Source organism: Salvelinus fontinalis, chromosome 15 (genome assembly GCF_029448725.1).
Source record: "Salvelinus fontinalis isolate EN_2023a chromosome 15, ASM2944872v1, whole genome shotgun sequence".
NCBI classification, from domain to species: domain Eukaryota; kingdom Metazoa; phylum Chordata; class Actinopteri; order Salmoniformes; family Salmonidae; genus Salvelinus; species Salvelinus fontinalis.
Window position 1 is genome coordinate 32,043,099 of NC_074679.1, and position 25,980 is coordinate 32,069,078.

Below are 25,980 nucleotides of genomic sequence, written 5' to 3' on the forward strand. Positions count from 1 at the left end.
CTGAACCCCCTATTTCTGAAACTGTCCGCCGCCATTGTCGCACCCCCTATTACCAGCCTGTTCAACCTCTCCTTCGTATCATCTGAGATCCCCAAGGATTGGAAAGCTGCCGCGGTCATCCCCCTCTTCAAAGGGGGAGACACCCTGGACCCAAACTGTTACAGACCTATATCCATCCTGCCCTGCCTAGCTAAGGTCTTCGAAAGCCAAGTCAACAAACAGATCACTGACCATCTCGAATCCCACCGTACCTTCTCCGCTGTGCAATCCGGTTTCCGAGCCGGTCACGTGTGCACCTCAGCCACGCTCAAGGTACTAAACGATATCATAACCGCCATCGATAAAAGACATTACTGTGCAGCCGTCTTCATCGACCTGGCCAAGGCTTTCGACTCTGTCAATCACTATATTCTTATCGGCAGACTCAATAGCCTCGGTTTTTCTAATGACTGCTTGTCTGGTTCACCAACTACTTTGCAGACAGAGTTCAGTGTGTCAAATCGGAGGGCATGTTGTCCGGTCCTCTGGCAGTCTCTATGGGGGTACCACAGGGTTCAATTCTCGGGCCGACTCTTTTCTCTGTATACATCAATGATGTTGCTCTTGCTGCGGGCGATTCCCTGATCCACCTCTACGCAGACGACACCATTCTGTATACTTCCGGCCCTTCCCTGGACACTGTGCTATCTAACCTCCAAACGAGCTTCAATGCCATACAACACTCCTTCCGTGGCCTCCAACTGCTCTTAAACGCTAGTAAAACCAAATGCATGCTTTTCAACCGTTCGCTGCCTGCACCCGCACGCCCGACTAGCATCACCACCCTGGACGGTTCCGACCTAGAATATGTGGACATCTATAAGTACCTAGGTGTCTGACTAGACTGCAAACTCTCCTTCCAGACTCATATCAAACATCTCCAATCCAAAATCAAATCTAGAGTCGGCTTTCTATTCCGCAACAAAGCCTCCTTCACTCACGCCGCCAAACTTACCCTAGTAAAACTGACTATCCTACCGATCCTCGACTTCGGCGATGTCATCTACAAAATAACTTCCAATACTCTACTCAGCAAACTGGATGCAGTTTATCACAGTGCCATCCGTTTTGTTACTAAAGCACCTTATACGACCCACCACTGCGACCTGTATGCCCTAGTCGGCTGGCCCTCGCTACATGTTCGTCGTCAGACCCACTGGCTCCAGGTCATCTACAAGGCTATGCTAGGTAAAGTGCCGCCTTATCTCAGTTCACTGGTCACGATGGCTACACCCACCCGTAGCACGCGCTCCAGCAGGTGTATCTCACTGATCATCCCTAAAGCCAAAACCTCATTTGGACGCCTTTCCTTCCAGTTCTCTGCTGCCTGCGACTGGAACGAATTGCAAAAATCTCTGAATTTGGAGACTTTTATCTCCCTCAACAACTTTAAAAATCTGCTATCCGAGCAGCTAACCGATCGCTGCAGCTGTACATAGTCCATCTGTAAACTACCCACCCAATTTACCTACCTCACCCCCATACTGCTTTTATTTATTTACTTTTCTGCTCTTTTGCACACCAGTATCTCTTCTTGCACATGATCATCTGATGATTTATCACTCCAGGGTTAATCTGCTAAATTGTAATTATTCGATTTATTGCCTACCTCATGCCTTTTGCACACATTGTATATAGATTCTCTTTTTTCTACCATGTTATTGACTTGTTTATTGTTTACTCCATGTGTAACTCTGTGTTGTTGTCTGTTCACACCGCTATGCTTTATCTTGGCCAGGTCGCAGTTGCAAATGAGAACTTGTTCTCAACTAGCCTACCTGGTTAAATAAAGGTGAAAAAAAAAAAAATAATAATAATATGTTAGCCCAGGGCCCTCCTCCAATAGTTTTTGGCGCACATAGTCAGTATTACACTTGCTCAGTATGGCATCTCTAATCTGATTGTCCTTATCTCCAGCATGGTCACAGTCTTTTGCTGCTTGTCTAAGACGAGTAACAAATTGCTGAACTGTCTAACCAGTTTTCTGTGTCAGTTGATAAAATGTCTGTCTCGCGAACCCTGTGTTCACCTGTGGCATGAAGTATGCGTTTTACGCCACCACATCCCTGACGTAGTCTGTTGGTTCTCTGGTGTCTGCGAGTGTGGAGAAAATGTCCTGCACATCTGTCCTAGCATAATGCAGAAGCAAAACTCTCCTTTGTTGTTTTGTAACAGCATCAACGTCACCGTACACTATTAATCCTTTACTATCCGCGAACAGCTCAGACGCCATCAACCACCTTGTCCAACATGGACCTAGTGTAGCAGGCTCACTGTAGCAGACAAACTTTGGCACAGTGTTTTCCATCTCGAAAACACTAACTCACTTTACAGATTTAACTATCGTTTTCAAACGTTATCCTCGTCGCCATTGTTCAATCCTATACTTACAACTCGAAGTAAGTTAAGATATTATATCGAATTAAATCAACCAGACTCAGAGGTAAACTTCAACATGTCTTTCCTCCATCACTATCTGTTTAATCCACTCACATTCCTCAACCGACGTGATGACGTCCTATCTCAGTACGTCACATCAATACATGACAGAAACATGTATGGTTGAATGTCATCATGTAGCTAATAGAACATAAAAAAATGCTCTATGGTCGAATTCATGTTGATGAGAGGAATCACTTGAAGCCATTGCGTCTGGTCAGTTCTTTGAGTTTTGCCCAAAGAATTGTGTTGTTAGCGTCGGCCACCTTTTCAGAAAACGCCTGCCCTAGGGAAGGGACACCCATCACACGTTGTAGAGACAACAACCCCCATCAATACACCGGACGCCGTCATAGGGTGTATCATTCAGCGTGTGAAGGCCAGATCTGCCTTCCTCCTGGTCAATTATGTGTGAAACACATCCCACTATCCTAGAAATACCTAGGGCATGATAAAAACAAGCTCAGATTCCCCCATGGTGAAATTCCACTTGAAGAAATCTGCTTGGTATGTATACATTTGATGTTCATAAACATTAACCCCTAATTCTATATCTTGTGTGGAATTATTTGCGGACTCCGGCCGCAAAACCTGACTCTATAGGGGAGGGTCTGGGTGGGCATCTATCCTTGGTGGCGGCTCCAGTGCGGGACGCAGACCCCACTCCGCTTGAGGCTCCCCCCAATTCGGTGGCGCCTCTGGTGCAGGGATCGTCGCTGGGACCTCCGGACCGTAGATTGTCGCCAGAGGCTCTGACTGGAAACCCTCGCTGAAGGCTCTGGACTGGGAACCCTCGCTGAAGGCTCTGGACTGGGAACCCTGGCTGAAGGCTCTGGACTGGGAACCCTCGCTGAAGGCTCTGGACTGCCGATCGTCGCTGGAGGCTCTGGACTGCCGACCGTCACTGAAGGCTCTGGACTGCCGACCGTCGCTGGAGGCTCTGGACTGCCGACCGTCGTTGAAGGCTCTGGACTGCGGACCGTCGCTGGAGGCTCCGGACTGGGGACCGTTGCTGGAGGCTCCGGACTGGGGACCGTCGCTGGAGGCTCCGGACTGGGGACCGTCGCTGGTTACTCCGGACCGCGGATCAACACTGGAGGCTTCGTGCCATGGATCATCACTGCAAGCTCCGTGCCATGGATCATCACTGCAGGCTCCGGGCAATGGATCATCACTGGAGGCTTCGTGCCATGGATCATCCCTGGAGGCTTCATACCATGGATCATCCCTGGAGGCTTCGGGCCATGGATCATTACTGGAGGCTTCGGGCCATGGATCATCACTGGAGGCTTCGGACCATGGATCAACACTGGATGCTTCGTACGTGGAGCCGGAACAGGTCTCACCGGACTGAGGAGACGTACTGGAAGCCTGGTACGTGGAGCTGCCACAATGCGTCCTGGCTGGATACCCACTTTAGCTCGGTGAGTGTGGAGAGCTGGCACAGGATGCACTGGGCTATGAAGGCGCACTGGAGGCCTAGTGCGTAGAGCCGGTGCAGGATATACTGGGCCGTGGAGGCGCACTGGAGGTCTGGAGCTTAGAGCTGGCACAACGCGTTCTGGCTGAATAACCCCTGTAGCACGGCAAGTGCGGGGAGCTGGAACATGCCGCACTGGGTTGTGCTGGCGAACTGGGGATACCATGCGTAGAGCTGGCGCAGGATATCCTGGGCCGAAGAGACGCACCAGAGACCAGGATCGCTGAGCCGGCACAATCCGTCCTGGCTGAATGTCCACTCTAGCACGGCAACTGCGGGGAGCTGGAACAGAGCGCACCGGGCTGTTAATGCGCACTGGAGACACCGTGTGCATCCCCGCATAACACAGTGCCTGACCGGTCACACGCTCACCACGGTAAGCACGGGGAGTTGGCTCAGGTCTAAACCCTGACTCCGCCAATCTCCCCGTGTGCCCCCCGCCAATTATTTTTTGGAGCTGCCTCTCGGGCTTCCGTCGATGGCTTAACTCCTCGTATCGTCGCCGTTCCTCTCTCGCTGCCTCCATCTGCTCCTGTGGACAGCGATACTCTCCAGCCCGCGTCCAGGGTCCTTCTCCATCCAGGATTTCCTCCCATGTCCACTCCTCCTGGCCACGCTGCTTGGTCCGTTTTTGGTGGGATTTTCTGTTACGGCTCTCGTCGAAAGGAGTGGACCAAAGCGCAGCGTGGAAAGTGTTCATGATTTTTATTATCAAAAAACACTCAAACAAAATAACCAAAGGGAAAACGAAAGTGTACAGTTCTGTCAGGTAAAGACACGAAACAGAAAACAAGATCCCACAACTGAAGGTGGGAAAAAGGGCTGCCTAAGTATGACCCCCAATCAGAGACAACGATAGACAGCTGCCTCTGATTGGGAACCATACCCAGCCAACAAAGAAATATACAAACTAGAATGCCCACCCAAATCACACCCTGACCTAACCAAATAGAGAAATAAAAAGGCTCTCTAAGGTCAGGGCGTGACACAAACAGCACAACGAAAATATCTGTCCCATAGCAAAATTAGTAGAATTGCATAAAATTTGTCAGAAATTGCAAAGTTTCTCCCCACCCCATTGCAAAATGTGTAGAATTCTTTAAAACTGCACATTTTTCTCTACGCCCCATGGCAAAGTGTATTCTCTCCACCATTAAGAGGGGGTCACTAAAATGTTGGTCGGGAGGTGGGGGCCCCCCAACCAAATAGTGTCCCTTTCTGCATCACAATGGGATTCAATAAACTATTAGCGTCCGTTGCTATATCAACGGTGTGATTACCTAATGATTAACATTTGGAGATCATTACAGCCTAAATGACATTCTTTTCATCATCGCTATGGAAACAAGGTTGATTTCCGCGACACTTTTGCTGTCTAAACAACTTTTGTATTCTTAGAACTACTTTTGGGTACCTTGTTATCATTACAACATGAAATCCATGTCTTAAACGTTGCTACGTTTCAGAAATGTCAAAGAAAATATGTAATCTGCTATTACACATGACACATACTTACCTTACAGATCACAAAGTCAGCTAATTTCCACTCTAATCATATGCAAATCCATTTGATTCATACACTGGCTCGTCTGGCTGTCGTGTTTTTATTTGAACCTGCCATTCCCTTTTCTACACTGAAATATTATAATTTCAGTAGTCCTCTATTATGATTCATTTTCTATCTCGCATACCTCATTAGTACACCCTTGTGGTTGAATATATATGTATCTATTGTAGGTCCTAGTATACAACAATGAATAATGTGGACCAAATAAATACCATCAAAGGATACTTTACAATTTACAATCATGAATACCTTGTGAAACAGCTGTGAAAACCAACTTGGCAATATTGAATATTTTAATACATAAACTTTGATCGTTTTTGAGACAGTTGTGTCAATAATTTATTTTCACAGATTTTTTGTACACTCACATGGCAATCATAGACTGAAATACTGAATTCTGGGGTGTGGAATATAAAGGAGGTGGTTGCTGTCTGGGTGGGAGTTTCTGCCTGTCACTTGTTCTCAACAGGCAGCCAGTATCGGTAGGGGGGCTTGAAGAGGAAGAGGCACTGCTACTCTCTTTGTTCTGAGTGTTTGCAGTGCTAGTATTTTTTATTAACCTCTACGGGATCAGTGCCCCTAAATCGGGACGGATGTTGATAATGTGCACTAATGTGACTAGAATGACGTTGTAACAACAGCCAATCTTCCCGGGACATAGACATGTCTTATATGGGCAGAAAGCTTAAATTCTTGTTAATCTAACTGCAGTGTCCAATTTACAGTAGCTATTACAGTGTAAAAACGCCATGCTATTGTTTGAGGAGAGTGTACAACAACAAAACACTTTTATCATGGTAACTGGTTTGATACATTCACCTCTGAAGTTAAATAATGTACTGACATTCAGTAATCTTGCTCTGATTTGTCATACTGAGGGTCCCAGAGATAAAATGTAGCATACTTTTGTTTGATCAAATCCATTTTTATATTCAAATGCTGTCTCTGGCCCCACACCCACCCCGCTCGGTCATCTAGATGTGTGAAGGTTAGTGTATTTTCTGTAGGGAAGTTAATTATCCATCATGTAAGACATTCATGAGAGTGTGTAAACATTTTTTTATTACCATAGCATTTTTGTATGCTTTGTATAGTTATATACTTGAAAATATATCAATTGACCAATTCAGCAAATTTGGGCAAACTCCTATCATACTTGAGACAAAATATTGGGTAGTAATGTAATTCTTCACTGAATCAGTCTGAAACTTTGCACACACACTGCTCCCATCTGGTGGCCAAAATCTAAATTAAACCTAGACTCCTGTCTGAATGTATGACCTTTATCTTGCATTTCAAAGATGATGGAACAATATATATATATATATATATATATATATATATATATATATATATATATATATAGAAAATGCATGTTATTTTGTTTGCATTATCTTTTACCAGATCTAATGTGTTATATTCTCCTACATTAATTCCACATTTCCACAAACTTCAAAGTGTTTCCTTTCAAATGGTATCAATAATATGCATGTCCTTGCTTTCAGGCCCTGAGCTACAGGCAGTTAGATTTAGGTATGTCATTTTAGGTGAAAATTGAAGGTCCAATCCTTCTGTGTATCTCACATATTATGTGCCCAGTATAATAGAGCAAAAAAACTTTCTTAGTAGATATTGACAACATGACAACAACAGTAGCTGTAGATAATGTAATGCAGTGGTTCCCAAACTTTTTATAGTCCCGTACCCCTTCAAACATTCAACCTCCAGCTGCGTACCCCCTCTAGCACCAAGGTCAGCTCACTCTCAAATGTTGTTTTTTGCCATCATTGTAAATCTGCCACACACACACACACTATACAATCCATTTATTAAACATAAGAATGAGTGTGAGTTTTGTCACAACCCGGCTCGTGGGAAGTGACAAAGAGCTCTTATAGAACCAGGGCACAAATAATAATATAACAATAATCAATAATTTTGCTCTTTATTTAGCCATCTTACATATAAAACCTTATTTATTCAATGAAAATTGTGAGAGAGTCTCAGTCTAGAAGGCCAGAAGGCCAGCATCCCGGAGTCGCCTCTTCACTGTTGACGTTGAGACTGGTGTTTTGCGGGTACTATTTAATGAAGCTGCCAGTTAAAGACTTATGAGGTGTCTGTTTCTCAAACTACACACTCTAATGTACTTGTCCTCTTGCTCAGTTGTGCACCGGGGCCTCCCACCCCTCTTTCTATTCTGGTTAGAGCCAGTTTGCGCTGTTCTGTGAAGGGAGTAGCACACAGCATTGTATGAGATCTTCAGTTTCTTGGCAATTTCTCGCATGGAATAGCCTTAATTTCCAAGAAGAATAGACTGACGAGTTTCAAAAGAAGGTTATTTGTTTCTGGACATTTTGAGCCTGTAATCGAACCCACAAATGCTGGTGCTCCAGATACTCAACTAGTCTAAAGGAGGCCAGTTTTATTGCTTCTTTAATTAGCACAACAGTTTTCAGCTGTGCTAACATAATTGCAAAAGGGTTTTCTAATGATCAATTAGCCGTTTAAAATTCTAAACTTGGATTAGCTAACACAACGTGCCATTGGAACACATGAGTGATGGTTGCTGATAATGGGCCTCTGTACGCCTATGTAGATATTCCATTAAAAACCAGCTACAATAGTAATTTACAACATTAACAATGTCTACACTGTATTTCTGATCAATTTGATGTTATTTGAATGGACAGAAATGTGCTTTTCTTTCAAAAACAAAGACATTTCTAAGTGACCCCAAACTTTTAGTGTAGATCATTTTTTATAAATGTGAATGACATTTTTATTTGGCGTACCCCCGACGGCATTGCGCGTACCCCAGTTTGGGAATACATGATGTAATGAAAAGTTGGAGGGTGGTTGGTAATGGAGGACATCAGATGGATCCATGTCTGGGTGTTGGGCAGAACCTCTAGGTCCTGGAGAACAGGAAGGAGATAGAGACTTAAACCAGCAAACACACAGGTTATACTTTTCTGTATGAAAATTTGATGGATTAGTGCAGTGTTATAAATGGTATGTACTTTCAACACTTTTGGAAGGTATAGCCTACCTCAAGATGGTCCACCTCCAACTCAGAGCACAGAGAATCAGACTGATCTGAACTCACAGGTTCTGGTGGATGGGATACCTCCTGGGGGGTTCGGACAGTCGATGGTCCTAAAGTCATTTGAAGAGATAAATTGAAGAGGTACATTTTTATAACTTCAGCATAACTACCATTTCTTGCTTTCTCAAATGTCAACCAAAGCTTTAACATACTTTGTCTATTGGGCTTCACTGAAGTATAGGGCATCCAACTGCTCCAACTGTAGAAGATTGTTGGCTTCCACCGAGGTAACCATAGGAAGACAAAGAGAAAAGTATCAATATTGGTACAGCTTCCTTTTTAGTCACCATGGATGTGGTCTCTATATACCACCATTGAGCATGAACAAGGTTTGGCAGCTATGCACCATTACTTGAGTGCCTGACCTGAAACTGAGATGCCTCCTACAGAATTCATTGTCTCACTGACTGAATGGACTCTTAATCATAACATCTTTATCTTTCAGGACCGTATTTTCAAACAGGTCAAAGGATGTGCCATGGGAGCTTGCTACAGCACTTTCTACGCTGGTTTGTACTTGGGTAAATGGGAAAATGACTTCATTTTGGATCCTTCTAATAACCATTTCTTTGACCGGATTATATGGTGGGGATGCATATTGATGATGTTTGCCTGTTTTGGTCTGGCTCAAAAGATGAACTTATTTCCTTCCACCAATACCTTAACAGCATTAACCCTAACATCAAACTAACTATGGAGTACAGCAAGGATAACATTCATTTTTTGGACCTCGACATTAGTAAAAATGACAAAGGTTGTTTGCACACATCAACCTTTAGGAAGCCTACAGATGGGAATACCATTCTGAGGGCAGACAACTTTCACTCCAAAAGGCTAAAAGAGAGTATTCCATATGGCCAATTCCAAAGAGTCCGCAGAATTTGCGATCAGGAAACAGACTACAGTGTCAAATCTGCTGAATTGGAGAATCACTTCTTGAATCGGGGCTACAGCGTTCAGGTCCTGAAAGATGCAGGTATAAGGGCTGGATTACTTGACAGAGAGAACTTGTTGCGAAGAGGAGTGCCTCGTGATACATCAGAGAGAGTGTATTTTGTTACAAAATACAGCACTGAAGCAGAGAACATTAAAAGAATCATTAAAAATAATTGGGGAATCATCCAAAGTGATACGCTACTACGCCAAGTCTTTCCTGAGCCACCAGTCATAAGCTTTAAGAGATGTCCTAGCCTAAATGACAAATTAGTCCACAGTTATCTTCCGGCTGACTCTCAAACTTGGCTTGACCACAAACCCAAGGGCTCTTTCAAATGTAACCATTGCAACCATTGCAGAAATATTGCACAGAATAAGTATTTTGTTGACACAGCTTCCAAAATGGAGTATTACGTCAAGCATTTCATTAACTGCAAAACCACTCATGTCATCTATAGATTGGAATATCCACAGTGCAAGGTGTTCTACATTGGACGGACAACGAGACGCCTTCAAGACCGCTTAGCGGAACACAAATACGCCATACGGGTAGGCAATGAAGACTACCCCATGGCAAGGCACTACAAGTCCTTACACCATGGCAATCCTGCCTCCCTACAAGCTATGGGTATTGATCATATTCCAGCCTCTATTAGAAAAGGGGACCGTCTTAAACAATTAAACCAAAGGGAAAGTTTTTGGATTTACAATCTACAGGCCACTAAATACCCTGGTTTAAAGGAAGACATGGATTTCTCACCCTTCCTGTAGGGTTGTGATAGGTCCATTTTCTGTCTTCTAGTGGACATTTTGCTCAATTGCCCTCAGCTATGTTTAGACTGTTGTTGTTCATGTTTTGCTGTGTTCTAGTGTACTATGGAATATATTGTAGTCTTATTCTTGACACTTCTCCCGGTCATATTTAAGTTTAGAACTACCTTTCTAAGTGTCCTGATACTTCTAGCTTGGAGTTGTATTTTTATGATAACATAGCTTCAGTATTTCACTTTTTAATGTGTATAGTATTGCTTACTAGGTGTGTCCAATCAATTTTGTAACCACTCCCTCTTCTAATTAGGGCTATTTGGAAAAGCTGTTCAAAAGAGGACATTGTATTTTTTTTTTGTACTCCCTGACGAAGGCCATGCAGCTGAAACGCGTCGGATTTTTAAAAACTTTGTTTCTATTGAACATGCCATACTAATAAAGGCATTTAAATTAATTATATGAAGAGTGCCTTGGTCCTCCTTTCTTTTTGATGAGAAAAGTATCAGTGTTAGGGAAACTAAAACTAGCTTCAGGTTATTTTGTGTGCGAATTAAAATAGTTATTATCTGAGATTTTTTATATTCACTTTAACAGACAGCTAGGAGCGAAAGAGCAGCGAGGTTTCCCAGGTCTCGCCTTCCTTTTGTCCTTCTTCCAAGCCAAGTAAGAGTTAAGCACATACTCCAAGCTTAGAGTTATGCACATACTCTTCCTTTACCACCCCTAACATTTAAAGGGTTAGAAAGAAGATTACTTTATTCTTACTCGTATCTGTGTCATACAGTATGCAGATTTTCATATTTGTAAGGATATTGACACACACACACACACACACACACACACACACACACACACACACACACACACACACACACACACACACACACACACACACACACACATTCTATAATATTGAACTCTGCTGTGGTCAAATAAAGCAACCATTACAAAACAACTTATCAGGGGAACATCTGAATTGGGACACTTACCGATCATGTGCCATGGTCAAACAACTTTGATGGGCTTCAACTCCTGCACCACAGTCTTCGCCCTCTCTAACTTCTGGCAGGTTAGACAGGGTACTGACCTTTAAGCAAAGTGCCAAATTGAAAAATTGTGTGCTCTCTGATATGACATTCATTGAAATCACAATAATTTCAGATATAATAGAATGTGATTAATAAACAAAAGGTTATTTCAGTTGCCCAGATGTCCATTTCCTTGACAATTCCCTGTCAGGAGCATAGGTTGATTTTGTCAACCACGCGCTTCACTTCGAAATTGCCAGCATGCATCTCGGTCAGCACGGCCTCCTTCTCCTCCTTAGTAAACATCACCCTCCTGTGTGGCTGGCCATCCTTCCCCTATAGGTAGATATGATTGACTAACAAGTTGGAAGAGAAGAGTTGTGGAAATACTCAAGTCTAAGTACATTTGCACTGCTGTCTTTCTCTCTCTGTTTCTCTCTCTCCATCTCTCTCTCTGTCTGTCGTTCACTCTCTTCCCACCTCTTCCTCATCCTTTCTTTCTCACCCCCCCTTTCTGTGTCTGTCTAGCAAAGACACCTAGATAAGGGCATTTGGAATATCCATAATTGCTTACACCTGTCCATTTGATTGTGAATTTCTCTGAATGTTGCACCTCTTGTCGAGATCAGTGGTGTCTTCATAGCAGAGGTGTGGACTCGAAGTCACATGACTTGGACTCGAGTCAGACTCGAGTCACAAATATGAGGAATTGCAACTCGACTTTGACTTTAACACCAATGACTTGTGACTTGACTTGGACTTCAGCCTTATGACTCGACCTGACTTGATACCCTCCCCAAGCCCAAATATTAAAAATTATGCTCTTAAAAAAAGTGTGCAGCGCATCAACTCTTCATTTAACGGATTACAGTTTGAATCGGACAGCAGCCAATCAAATTGTGCATGGCAGTGCAGAGGAACATCGGCGGGTGAATTCAGATGGAGCCCTTGGAAAGATGATACCCCAAATTATTATTTTAGGATATAAAGACGACACTGTATCAACAAAAAAACGGATTGCAACTTGCAAAACATGCGAGAAGAAAATTACAGATGGAGGCGCAACAATTTCCAACTTTGTTCGACATTTGAAGCTGCACTAAGAACGGTAAGTCGTGGCTAATATAGCCGACAGCTATCCATCACACAAGGTTGTGTGTTTATGAGTGTGTTTAACTTGTTTCATGAGTTTATTTTTGCTGGCTTGTGATTTCTGGAGCCTGTATTGTTATCTGCGCTCCTCACTGCTTGCCTAGATTAGACTTGCAGATTGACTCGCCACCACGCTGTTTGGAGCTGGAAAATATCAAATGAGCACATTTGTGGCAGAGTGCCTCCTAGAATGGTTGTGTACAGTCATGGCCAAAAGTTTTGAGAATGACACAAATATTAATTTTCACCAAGTTTGCTGCTTCAGTGTCTTTATATATTTTTGTCAGATGTTACTATGGAATACTGAAGTATAATTACAAGCATTTCATAAGTGTCAAAGGCTTTTATTGACAAGTACATGAAGTTGATGCAAAGAATCAATATTTGTAGTGTTGACCCTTCTTTTTCAAGACCTCTGCAATCCGCCCTGGCATGCTGTCAATTCACTTCTGGGCCACATCCTGACTGATGGCAGCCCATTCTTGCATAATCAACGCTTGGAGTTTGTCAGAATTTGTGGGTTTTTGTTTGTCCACCCGCCTCTTGAGGATTGACCACAAGTTACCAATGGGACTAAAGTCTAGGGAGTTTCCTGGCCATGGACCCAAAATATCGATGTTTTGTTCCCCGAGCCACTTAGTTATCACTTTTGCCTTATGGCAAGGTGCTCCATCATGCTGGAAAAGGCATTGTTCGTCACCAAACTGTTCCTGGATGGTTGGGAGAAGTTGCTCTCAGTGTCATGCAATCTATGTGTAGTGGGTGCCGAGTCAGGCGCAGGAAGCAGAATGTAAATAACAATGTTTTATTCCGGCGCAGGGAAAATGGTCACGCCAAAACACCAAGCGCAAATAACAAGACCGGCCCAAAACCAGGACCCAACCAGTCCGGAGGAAAAAACTAAGGAAATCGCACAACCACAAACATCAACAGAGGAAAAATAAGCCCGCACAAAGAGCAGGCGGGCATACCGGCTTAAATAGCCCAACTAAAACCTAAACAAGAAACAGGTGTAACCAATAAGACAAAAACAACAGAAAAGGGAAAAAGGGATCGGTGGCAGCTAGTAGACTGGTGACGACGACAGCCGAGCGTCGCCCGAACAGGAAGAGGAGCCACCTTCGATGGGAGTCGTGACACTCAGAGGATGTGTTGGTACCATTCTTTATTCATGGCTGTGTTCTTAGGCAAAATTGTGAGTGAGCCCACTCCCTTGGCTGAGAAGCAACCCCACACATGAATGGTCTCAGGATGCTTTACTGTTGGCATGACACAGGACTGTTGGTAGCGCTCACCTTGTATTCTCCGGACAAGCTTTTTTCTGGATGCCCCAAATAATCGGAAAGGGGATTCATCAGAGAAAATCACTTTACCCCAGTCCTCGGCAGTCCAATCCCTGTACCTTTTGAAGAATATCAGTCTGTTCCTGATGTTTTTCCTGGAGAGAAGTGGCTTCTTTGCTGCCCTTCTTGACACCAGGCCATCCTCCAAAAGTCTTGGCCTCACTGTGCGTGCAGATGCACTCACACCTGCCCGCTGCCATTCCTGAGCAAGCTCTGTACTGGTGGTGCCCCGATCCCGCAGCTGAATCAACTTTAGGAGACGGTCCTGGCGCTTGCTGGACTTTCTTGGGCGCCCTGAAGCCTTCTTCACAACAATTGAACCGCTCTCCTTGAAGTTCTTGATGATCCGATAAATGGTGAATTTAGGTGCAATCTTACTGGCAGCAATATCCTTGCCTGTGAAGCCCTTTTTGTGCAAAGCAATGATGACGGCACGCGTTTCCTTGCAGGTTACCATGGTTGACAGAGGAAGAACAATGATTCCAAGCACCACCCTCCTTTTGAAGCTTCCAGTCTGTTATACGAACTCAATCAGCATGACAGAGTGATCTCCAGCCTTGTCCTCGTCAACACTCACACCTGTGTTAACGAGAGAATCACTGACATGATGTCAGCTGGTCCTTTTGTGGCAGGGCTGAAATGCAGTGGAAATGTTTTTGGGGGATTCAGTTAATTTGCATGACAAAGAGGGACTTGCAAATAATTACAATTAATCTGATCACTCTTCATAACATTCTGGAGTATATGCAAATTGCCATCATACAAACTGAGGCAGCAGACTTTGTGAAAATTAATATTTGTGTCATTCTCAAAACTTTTGGCCACGACTGTACTCTTCCTAACCTGCTGATTATGGCGAGTGCTTGAACCTCTGTGTTTATGCTTCACACAAATCCCACCACCCCCCTCTCTGCTGTCCTCCGAATTGTGCAAGTTTGTTTGTCGTCAGCAGAGCGCGTCCTACAGTATCTCCGTTTTGTGGAGACGTACGTAATTTCGTGGCTGTCCCAAGTGATCAAAGGACACCAACAGGTACTGATGTAATTTCGTTCACTGATAACGCTTTGACATTAGCCTACCCCTCCCTGACCATAACTTCGTATTAACTTCCCAGACGTCGGTTTTTAATTTCACCATGTGTTCTCAAGACAAATAGGCCTATGTAATGGTTGTGCAATGCGCTCACCAACAAGTTCTACATCAATATCCAATCACCTAACTCACATCACCTCACTTCAACTTCAACCACACGCAATATTTGTGTTTTAATTGCCCAAGACAACTTGGTATATTTAACTTCAAGCAGACAGTTGATAACCAAGTGATATCCGCTCACATAGCTCACAGGCGCTGCAGTAACAGTGTTTGTGTGAGAGTAAGACAGAGAGAGAGATTACTTAATTGCAGCATGGTCATGGAAGAGCGCTGAGCGGGGATTTGCACAATGCCTTTACTTCTTTTTTAAATTACTTTATATAGGCTACCGGAACTTTAAACGTTTCATGTGACCTACAAGTCTGTTTATTGCTTTTCAACATTTTCCTCCAGTTATTATACTGCGTCGAACATAGCCTACGACAGCAGGAAAGATGTGGACAATACCCAAACCTCGATATAAGAACTGCAACAAATTGGATACAAGGGATGAAGCCGAGATGGCCGTGAACATTGGCGGGGTGAGGCTAGTTTTAGACGGCGATGTGCTTAACCGCTACCCGGAGAGTCGACTTGCAGAACTGATCAACTGCTCAACTCTGAATTACGACGTTATCTACTCACTTTGTGATGACTATGACCCGGGTAAAAAAGAGTTTTATTTCGACCGGGATCCTGACGCTTTCAGATGTATCATTGACGTGTATTACTTCGGTGAGATTCACATCAAACGAGGTATATGTCCAATTTGTTTCATTAAAGAGATGGAGTTCTGGAAAATTCACCAAAGCTATTTGGACGAGTGCTGTAAAAGTTACCTGACTGAAAAAGAGGAAGAGCTGGCAGAGATTGCCAACAAAGTGAAGCTTATCTTGGATGATCTAGATGGGGACCCTTCTGTCAACTGCTCAGCGCGGTGCCTAAAGTTCCTTTGGAAACTCATGGAGAAACCGGAGTCGTCTTTGCCTGCACGCGTCATTACCATTGCATCTTTCCTCTTCGTCCTTGTGTCCTCCGTGGTGATGTGCGTGGGGACCATTCCAGAAGTCCAAGTAGAAGATGAAGAGGGGGACCTTGTGGAGCACCCGATGCTGGAGGATATCGAGACAGCCTGCATAGGCTGGTTCACCCTGGAATACCTGCTGCGTTTTGTGTCCTGCCCAAACAAACGGCAGTTTTTCCTATCCTTTATGAACATAATAGACTTCATGGCTATCATTCCCTTCTACGTGGTGTTGACCCTTACTTACCTGGGTACGACCATGATGGATCTGGCCAAGGTCCAGCAAGCGGTCCAGGCGCTTCGCATCATGCGTATCGCCCGCATCTTCAAACTGGCGCGCCACTCCTCTGGGCTACAGACTTTCACCTATGCGCTGAAGAGGAGTTTCAAAGAGCTGGGGTTGCTCCTTATGTACATGGGCATAGGGATATTCGTGTTCTCAGCACTGGGCTACACCATAGAGCAAAGCCACCCGGAGACCCTCTTCAGTAGCATCCCACAGGCTTTCTGGTGGGCTATTATCACCATGACCACCGTGGGCTATGGAGACATTTACCCCAAAACCACTCTAGGCAAGTGCAACGCAGCCATCAGCTTCCTGTGTGGGGTGATAGCCATCGCGTTGCCCATTCACCCCATTATCAACAACTTCGTACATTTTTACAACAAGCAGAAACTGCTCGAGACCGCGGCCAAGCACGAGCTGGAGCTCATGCAGTTGCAGTCTAGCGAGGATTCACTGATGAAGGCAACGCGCAAGTGTGGCGCAGCGGGTGCGTTGGAGAGCTCGATGCGTACCTCGCGTAGTGATAATTGTATACCACTTCTCGAGGAATCGACCAGGACTTTGAAGTCGAAAGATTATTGCTCGGAAACAGAATAATTTTAACTTGGTAAAGAAACATTCTATAGTGATGTGCTTCAATAGCTAGGTTTCCATCCAATTGGCGACAGATTTTCATGCGAATTGTCTAAAATCCACATAAAAACAATATGGCATGTTCCCAAACAATATGGCATGTTCCCACCAGAGACATGTTTCCATCAAATTGAGTTGTTGTAGATAAAATGCTGTGCCTGATGACGTAGTGCACATAAAAATACAAGTTAAATGGGTTTCCATCGCATTTTCAACTCTACTTATGGTCTCATACAAAATGTTGAGTTATTTGGCGAGTGTGCCCACTCTGGTATTGGCACGTGCGCTCGAGCGTGCTGGCGCATGTATAGCCTACATGATGAGATTATTATGGACAAAAGAGCGAGATTCTTTTTATTTGTCAAATAGCAGACAAGCACCCATAACATCGAGGATCATGTCACCAGAATAAGACCCTCGATATTTATTGGAAAGGAGTATCAAGCTCATCACCTTGCACTTTCACCACCCTGTGAAGTTCATCATAACTTATCTTCATATATAGCCTAATAAACTGTATGCTTTCCCAAACAGTTATAGTGGGAGGACCACACAACATGTCATTGCGTGACTCCAAGTTTACTTCGATATAAGGGTTATTATATCAATATTTGCGCATAAAGGCGTTTACACCGACATTTCTCGCATAATTAATTTTACCGACTAAAATGTCGCACCTTGTCTAGCGTATTTTGTTTTGTCCACATTTGTAATGTTTACCGAAACATTTTCTGTTTCCATCGGGCCTTTCATTAAATGTTTTATCCGACATGCACTTTACTGGCATAAAAAGGTTGGATGGAAACTTGATTAGTGAGCTATATCCTCCTGTGGTTACTTCGTCTTTATGTGGGTCTACAGCTAAACGACTATCTTTAACAGTAATCCAATGGAGGACGTTTTCCTCTGAATTTAGTTTTTAGGAGAGAATTGTAGTAGTATTATTTATTCAATAATTAGCATCGAATAAAGCGTTTGCATGAAAAACATTGAAATGGGCGCCATGAGTATCCAAATCTGGAGACAGGCATGCTAATGTGGAACTGAACCACCCCGTTCCCATCCCTTGGGGAAAGGTGCATTCTGAGGAAAGTAGTTTTGAAATGCAGTGCTCACACCTGCAGCCCCAGTCATATTGATCCTATGTCTTTGACGTTTGTATAGGGGTTAAGGGCATGCCTGTAATTATTATACCGGTGCACAGAACTTTTATGCGCAGATAGCCTAGTGGATATTCTTCCAGTCTAGCCCGTTCCAGCCGTTTCCCGCTTGATCACTCCATTGTGTGTGTGTTTGTGTGTACGTGCGTGCGAGAAAATGCTGTCCCCATGGGGAGAACAGTTCAGAGAGTGTCTACACTCGCCTACATGCAGGGATGAGGTCCACATATGGATGTGGTATAAATCTGAAGTCAAAAGGTCAGATTCCATGTGTTTTGTTTGCTGTTTAGCATTAAGTAAAATATCAGATAGGTATCAGATATAACAAACAATTTACATAAGATCTAAATTGGGCTGCCTGTGTAAACGCAGCCCTAGTAGTCTTTTACTGTGAATTTATTTGACCATGAAAGAAAGAAGAAAATGGAAGATATCGCAGGTTGGCTTGAATTGAGCCCTGTGTCATCCAGTCACATACTATTTACATCCATACTATCATTTTTGCACACATTCCGCTACACAATTGCTTGACTGATCAGGCTAACAAAAAAAGTTGATCTGTTAAGGTTTGGGTAGAGTGCCATTGATACTAGAGCTGGGACGATACACTGAATTTTTTTAATTCACCTTTATTTAACCAGGCAGGCTAGTTGAGAACTAGTTCTAATTTGCAATTGCGACCTGGCCAAGATAAAGCAAAGCAGTTCGACACATACAACAACACAGAGCTACACATGGAATAAACAAACATACAATCAATAATACAGTAGAAAAATATAAAATACAGCATGTGCAAATGAGGTAGGATAAGAGAGGTAAGGCAATAAATAGGCTATGGTGGCAAATGAATTACAATATAGCAATTAAACACTGGAATGGTAGGATGTACAGAAGATGAATGTGCAAGTTGAGATACTGGGGTGCAAAGGAGCAAGATAAATAAATACAGGATGGGGATGAGGTGGATTGGATGGGCTATGTACAGGTGCAGTGATTTGTGAGCTGCTCTGTCAGCTGGTGCTTAAAGCTAGTGGGGGAGGTAAGAGTCTCCTGCTTCAGAGATTTTTGCAGTTCGTTCCAGTCATTTGCAGCAGAGACCTGGAAGGAGAGGCGGCCAAAGGAAGAATTGGCTTTGGGGGTGACCAGTGAGATATACCTGTTGGAGCGCGTGCTACGGGTGCTGCTATGGTGACCAGTGAGCTGAGATAAGGCGGGGCTTTCTCTAGCAGAGACTTGTAGATGACCTGGAGCCAGTGGGTTTGGCGACGAGTATGAAGCGAGGGCCAGCCAACGAGAGAGTACAGGTTGCAGTGGTGGGTAGTATATGGGGCTTTGGTGACAAAACGGATGGCACTGTGATAGACTGTATCCAATTTGTTGAGTAGAGTGTTGGAGGCTATTTTGTAAATGACATCGCCGAAGTCGAGGATTGGTAGGATGGTCAGTTTTACGAGGGTATGTTTGGCGGCATGAGTGAAGGATGCTTTGTTGCGAAATAGGAAGCCGATTCTAGATTTAATTTTGGATGTTTACTGTGAGTCTGGAAGGAGAGTTTACAGTCTAACCAGACACGTAGGTATTTGTAGTTGTCCACATATTCTAAGTCAGAACCGTCCAGAGTAGTGATGCTGGACGGGTGGGCAGGTGCGGGCAGCGATCGGTTGAAGAGCATGCATTTAGTTTTACTTGCATTTAAGAGCAGTTGGAGGCCACGGAAGGAGAGTTGTATGGCATTGAAGCTCATCTGGAGGTTAGTTAACACAGTGTCCAACGAAGGGCCAGAGGTATACAGAATGGTGTATACCTCTCAGCAGAAGAGAGTTGGCCCGAGAATTGAACCCTGTGGCACCCCCATAGAGACTGCCAGAGGTCCGGACAACAGGCCCTCCGATTTGACACACTGAACTCTATCGGAGAAGTAGTTGGTGAACCAAGCGAGGCTATCATTTGAGAAACCAAGGCTGTTGAGTCTGCCAATAAGAATGTTGTGATTGACAGAGTCGAAAGCCTTAGCCAGGTCGATGAATACGGCTGCACAGTAATGTCTCTTATCGATGGCGGTTATGATATCGTCTAGGACCTTGAGCATGGCTGAGGCACCCATGACCAGCTCTGAAACCAGATTGCATAGCGGAGAAGGTACGGTGAGATTCTAAATGTTCGGTAATCTGTTTGTTAACTTGGCTTTCAAAGACCTTAGAAAGGCAGGGTAGAATAGATATGTCTGTAGCAGTTTGGGTATAGAGTGTCTCCCCATTTGAAGAGGGGGATGACCACGGCAGCTTTCCAATCTATGGGAATCTCAGAGGATACGAGAGGTTGAACAGGCTAGTAATATGGGTTGCAATAATTTTGGCAAATGATTTTAGAACGAGAGGGTTCAGATTGTCTAGCCCGGCTGATTTGAAGGGGTCCAGATTTTGCAGCTGTTTCAGAACATCAGCTATCTGGATTTGGGTGGGGGGGGTTTGGGCGAGTTGCTGTGGGGAGCGCAGGGCTGTTGACCGGGGTAGGGGTAGCCAGGTGGAAAGCATGGCCAGCCGTAGAAAAATGCTTATAGAAATTCTCAATTATTGTCAATTTATCGGTAGTGACAGTGTTTCCTAGCCTCAGTGCAGTGGGCAGCTGGGAGGAGGTGCTCTTATTCTCCATGGACTTTACAGTGTCCCAGAACTTTTTTGAGTTTGTACTACAGGATGCAAATTTCTGTTTGAAAAAGCTAGCCTTAGCTTTCTTAACTGCCTGTGTATATTGGTTCCTAACTTCCCTGAAAAGTTGCATATCACAGGGGCTATTCGATGCTAATGCAGAACGCCACAGGATGTTTTTGTGCTGGTCAAGGGCATACAGGTCTGGAGTGAACGAAGGGCTATATCTATTCCTAGTTCTAAACTTTTTTGAATGGAGCATGCTTATTTAAGATGGTGAGGAAGGCACTTTTAAAGGATAACCAGGCATCCTCTACCTACGGGATGAGGTCAATGTCATTCCAGGATACCCTGGCCAGGTCGATTAGAAAGGCCTGTTCGCTGAAGTGTAAGTCGCTCTGGATAAGGGCGTCTGCTAAATGACTTAAATGTAAATGTAAGTGTTTTAGGGAGCGTTTGACAGTGATGAGGGGTGGGCCTCCCGGGTGGCGCAGTGGTCTAGGGCACTGCATCGCAGTGCTAGCTGCGCCACCAGAGTCTCTGGGTTCGCGCCCAGGCTCTGTCGCAGCCGGCCGCAACCGGGAGGTCCGTGGGGCGACGCACAATTGGCATAGCGTCGTCCGGGTTAGGGAGGGTTTGGCCGGTAGGGATATCCTTGTCTCAGTATGTAATGTAAATGTAATAAAATGTATGCACTCTACTGTAAGTCGCTCTGGATAAGAGCGTCTGCTAAATGACTAAAATGTAAATGTAAATGTAAATGATGGAGTGCTACATTAGATGACTTGGCCTCCATAATCACCTGACCTCAACCCAATTGATATGGTTTGGTATGAGTTGGGCTGCAGAGTGTCGGAAATGCAGTCAACACGTGCTCAGCATACGTGGGAACTCCTTCAAGACTTTTGGAAAAGCATTCCTCATGAAGCTGGTTGAGAGAATGTCAAGAGTGTGTATAGCTGTCATCAAGGCAAAGGGTGGCTACTTTGAAGAATCTAAAATATAGTTTGATTTGTTTAACACATTTTTGGTTACTACATGATTCCATATGTGTAATTTCATAGTTGTGATGTCTTCACTATTATTCTACAATGTAGAAAATAGTAAAAATAAAGAAAAACCCTTGAATGAGTAGGTGTGTCCAAACCTTTGACTGGGACTGTATATAGTACATACACAAAGACTAATTATAACCCACTAATATTATATCCATAAACCTGTTGCACATTTTCTGAGAGTTACAGACTATGCTAATCTAGCTAATTACCTAGTGGGAATTCATTCCCTTTAAACTGGTGACAGAAAACACATCCTGTCACTTTTCAGTAGTCACTGGGGAGCGGTGAGTCAGAAGCGTTTCCAAGGCCTCACAGGAGAACCCAGTCACTAATGATGGATTACCACTGAGGAAACTCAACCATCTTTAAAGGTATTTTTGGCATTGAGTCCAAATCTAGGAGAGATTACGCACATAGGCTACTGAAAGTTATGACATTTTTCTGTACATAATTATTTTTGCCACAATGCTGTATAATGAAAAAAGAACTAGACAAAATATGTTTTAGATTCCTAATCCTGAATGTACTTGTGTGTAATTTTTGTAATGAAACTGTTGGTCAATATATAAAATTAATTAAAAAACACTGCCATATTGTCAAAAACATTGAGGGATATAGTTGGACCAGAAAGGTAATGCTCTGTCCTCTGAGGTATGTCTGAATAAATCAGCAGGTGGAAATGTGTTGGGTCAAATAACAAAGAGCCAGTTGTTGCAGTCTATCATGCCAGACTCCTATTGTAAGGTGACCTTTTAAGAATCCTTTCTTCTGCCTGGGGACTTTCAGCAAGCGCTCAACCTTGCAGTTGCATGCAGGGATTTTATTTACCTCTTTCTCTATCGCACCCACTCCCTCACTGTTGATCACGTCGTCTATTGGCATTTCAGATGATCCTGCTGGGCTTTTCAGGGTGGAAGCACTTTTGAAAATGTATTTTTTGGCGGGGAGATTGAAGTTTTTGCTTCATATTTTTAGGAGAAAAAATAGCTTTCTAATCAATAATACATGTGTTGTGAAAAGAGCGCCGCCATTTGGAGATGCTACAGGTTGCTGACTTGATCCTCCTATGTATTGTGAATACGGACTAAAACACTATGTGCTGAATATTCGTTTTTACAAATGAAACATATCTTGCTGTGTTTTAACAATAAAACCTTCATGGGTGTTAAAATAATGTTCATATTCTATATGAATTTCCCAAAAATATTTACCTGGTCCTTTTTTGAGGTTTCTGCAATCTTAGCCCTGCTGAAAAAATAGCATAGCCCAGCACAGGTGGGTGACCAGCCTTCGTTGTGCTTTCGCTGGTGACTAGCCTTTGTTGTGTTTTCACTGGTGATCAGCCTTCAATGTATTTTTTTCACTGGTGACTAGCCTTCATTTTGTTTTCTCTGGTGACCAGCCTTCGCTGTGTTTTTTCTGGTGACCAGCCTTCGCTGTTTTTTGGATACATAAACTGGTCACCAGCATATGCTGCTCAATTAACATTGGATTAGTTTATCTTTACCAAAATAAAGGCTATTTATTCACTTACAAATGTGCAAAAGGTATGCTATCTAGCATGTAAAACCATCAAATTGTATATGTTTATCCTACACATCTCAACAGATTACCCACTATAGTAGTGTAAACATACACCGAGTGTACAAAACATTAAGAACACCTTCTTAATATTGAGTTGCAACCATGGTGACTCCAATGCACATATCCCAAAGCCTATTCTTCACTCATTCATTTTCCCCATAGGAATGGCTGAACGAACCAGAGTTAACTAATTTATGGGTTTTAGCTGGCAAGCTTTATAGGGAGGCAGCATTTTCTAGCTTTGTCAATTTTTTTTTATATATGCACCTTAAACATCACACAACCCATGAAATACACTGCTCAAAAAAATAAAGGGAACACTAAAATAACACATCCTAGATCTTATTAAATACTTTTTTCTTTACATAGTTGAATGTGCTGACAACAAAATCACACAAAAATGATCAATGTAAATCAAATTTATTAACTCACGGAGGTCTGGATTTGGAGTCACACTCAAAATTAAAGTGGAAAACCACACTACAGGAGGTCTAGCATTGTCTTGCATTAGGAGGAACCCAGGGCCAACCGCACCAGCATATGGTCTCACAAGGGGTCTGAGGATCTCATCTCGGTACCTAATGGCAGTCAGGCTACCTCTGGCGAGCACATGGAGGGCTGTGCGGTCCCCCAAAGAAATGCCACTCCACACCATGACTGACCCACCGCCAAACCGGTCATGCTGGAGGATGTTGCAGGCAGCAGAACGTTCTCCACGGCGTCTCCAGACTCTGTCACGTCTGTCACATGTGCGCATGTGCTCAGTGTGAACCTGCTTTCATCTGTGAAGAGCACAGGGCGCCAGTGGCGAATTTGCCAATCTTGGTGATCTCTGGCAAATGCCAAACGTCCTGCACGGTGTTGGGCTGTAAGCACATCCCCCACCTGTGGACGTCGGGCCCTCATACCACCCTCATGGAGTCTGTTTCTGACCGTTTGAGCAGACACATGCACATTTGTGGCCTGCTGGAGGTCATTTTGCAGGGATCTGGCAGTGCTCCACCTGCTCCTCCTTGCACAAAGGCAGAGGTAGCGGTCCTGCTGCTGGGTTGTTGCCCTCCTACGGCCTCCTCCACGTCTCCTGATGTACTGGCCTGTCTCCTGGTAGCGCCTCCATGCTCTGGACACTACGCTGACAGACACAGCAAACCTTCTTGCCACAGCTCGCATTGATGTGCCATCCTGGATGAGCTGCACTTCCTGAGCCACTTGTGTGGGTTGTAGACTCCGTCTCATGCTACCACTAGAGTGAAAGCACCGCCAGCATTCAAAAGTGACCAAAACATCAGCCAGGAAGCATAGGAACTGAGAAGTGGTCTGTGGTCACCACCTGCAGAACCACTCCTTTATTGGGGGTGTCTTGCTAATTGCCTATAATTTCCACCTTTTGTCTATTCCATTTGCACAACAGCATGTGCAATTTATTGTCAATCAGTGTTGCTTCCTAAGTGGACAGTTTGATTTCACAGAAGTGTGATTGACTTGGAGTTACATTGTGTTGTTTAAGTGTTCCCTTTATTTTTTTGAGCAGTGTAGTTAGCGAAACATCTTACTATTTCCACACCCATCATTATCCTATTTTCCAGCATGCTCTATTGCAGTTGGCAATTCAGAATTGTTTCTTTCAATATCTGTGTTTTTGCATGTCCATTGATTTATTAATTAATCAATTACTTTATCTTATGCTACACAAGGATAAATACCATACATTTTTCTAAACTAATCCAATCTGTTAGTTGGACTCATTGCACCCGTTACTGAAATGTTTGTTCCAGTTAAAAAGTGTCATTCATTCATCATTCTAACCCTAGCAGTCTTTCTGAATGCAGATTTTGGGAACCTACGCTGGCTGGATTCTAATAGCAATTAAATATCACATTGCAAGCCAGCATAATTTGACTTGATGCTGGTATTGCTTTAGCTTATGCTGATCACCAGTGTCCAAAACACAGCGAAGACTGATCACTAGAAAAAACACAGCGAAGACTGATCACTAGCAAAAACACAGCGAAGACTGATCACTAGCAAAAACACAGCGAAGACTGATCACTAGCAAAAACACAGCGAAGACTGGTCACCAGCAAAAACACAGCGAAGACTGGTCACCAGCAAAAACACAGCGAAGACTGGTCACTAGCAAAAACACAGCGAAGACTGATCACTAGCAAAAACACAGCGAAGACTGGTCACCAGCAAAAACACAGCGAAGACTGGTCACTAGCAAAAACACAGCGAAGACTGGTCACCAGCAAAAACACAGCGAAGGCTGGTCACCAGCAAAAACACAGCGAAGACTGGTCACCAGCAAAAACACAGCGAAGGCTGGTCTCCAGGAAACGCACAGCGAAGACTGGTCTCCAGGAAACGCACAGCGAAGGCTGGTCTCCAGGAAACGCACAGCGAAGGCTGGTCTCCAGGAAACGCACAGCGAAGACTGGTCACTAGCAAAAACACAATGAATGCTGGTCACCAACGAAAATACAATGAATTTTGGTCACCAGCGAAAACAAAATGACAGCTGGCCTGCCAGCATAACCAGCTAGACCATGCTGGTCAGATCAGCTAGACCATGGTGGTCTGCCAGCAGAACCA

At 43.9% G+C, this 25,980-nt stretch overlaps 1 protein-coding gene and 1 long non-coding RNA gene across 2 annotated transcripts; one reads left to right on the forward strand and one right to left on the reverse strand.

Annotated features, from left to right (window-relative positions):
- Nucleotides 1–6,883: 6,883 nt before the first annotated feature.
- LOC129811812 (uncharacterized) lies at nucleotides 6,884–11,313 on the reverse strand. Its single transcript, XR_008752946.1, has 3 exons — nucleotides 8,787–11,313; nucleotides 8,578–8,684; nucleotides 6,884–8,443 (listed from the first exon to the last, which is right to left on the reverse strand). It is a non-coding gene; the product is annotated as an uncharacterized LOC129811812 (long non-coding RNA).
- A 3,883-nt stretch (nucleotides 11,314–15,196) lies between these two features.
- LOC129811813 (potassium voltage-gated channel subfamily F member 1-like) lies at nucleotides 15,197–18,649 on the forward strand. Its single transcript, XM_055863445.1, has one exon. It carries the CDS (start codon nucleotides 15,451–15,453, stop codon nucleotides 16,900–16,902), a length of 1,452 nt encoding a protein of 483 aa, XP_055719420.1. The 5' UTR covers nucleotides 15,197–15,450; the 3' UTR covers nucleotides 16,903–18,649.
- Nucleotides 18,650–25,980: the final 7,331 nt, after the last annotated feature.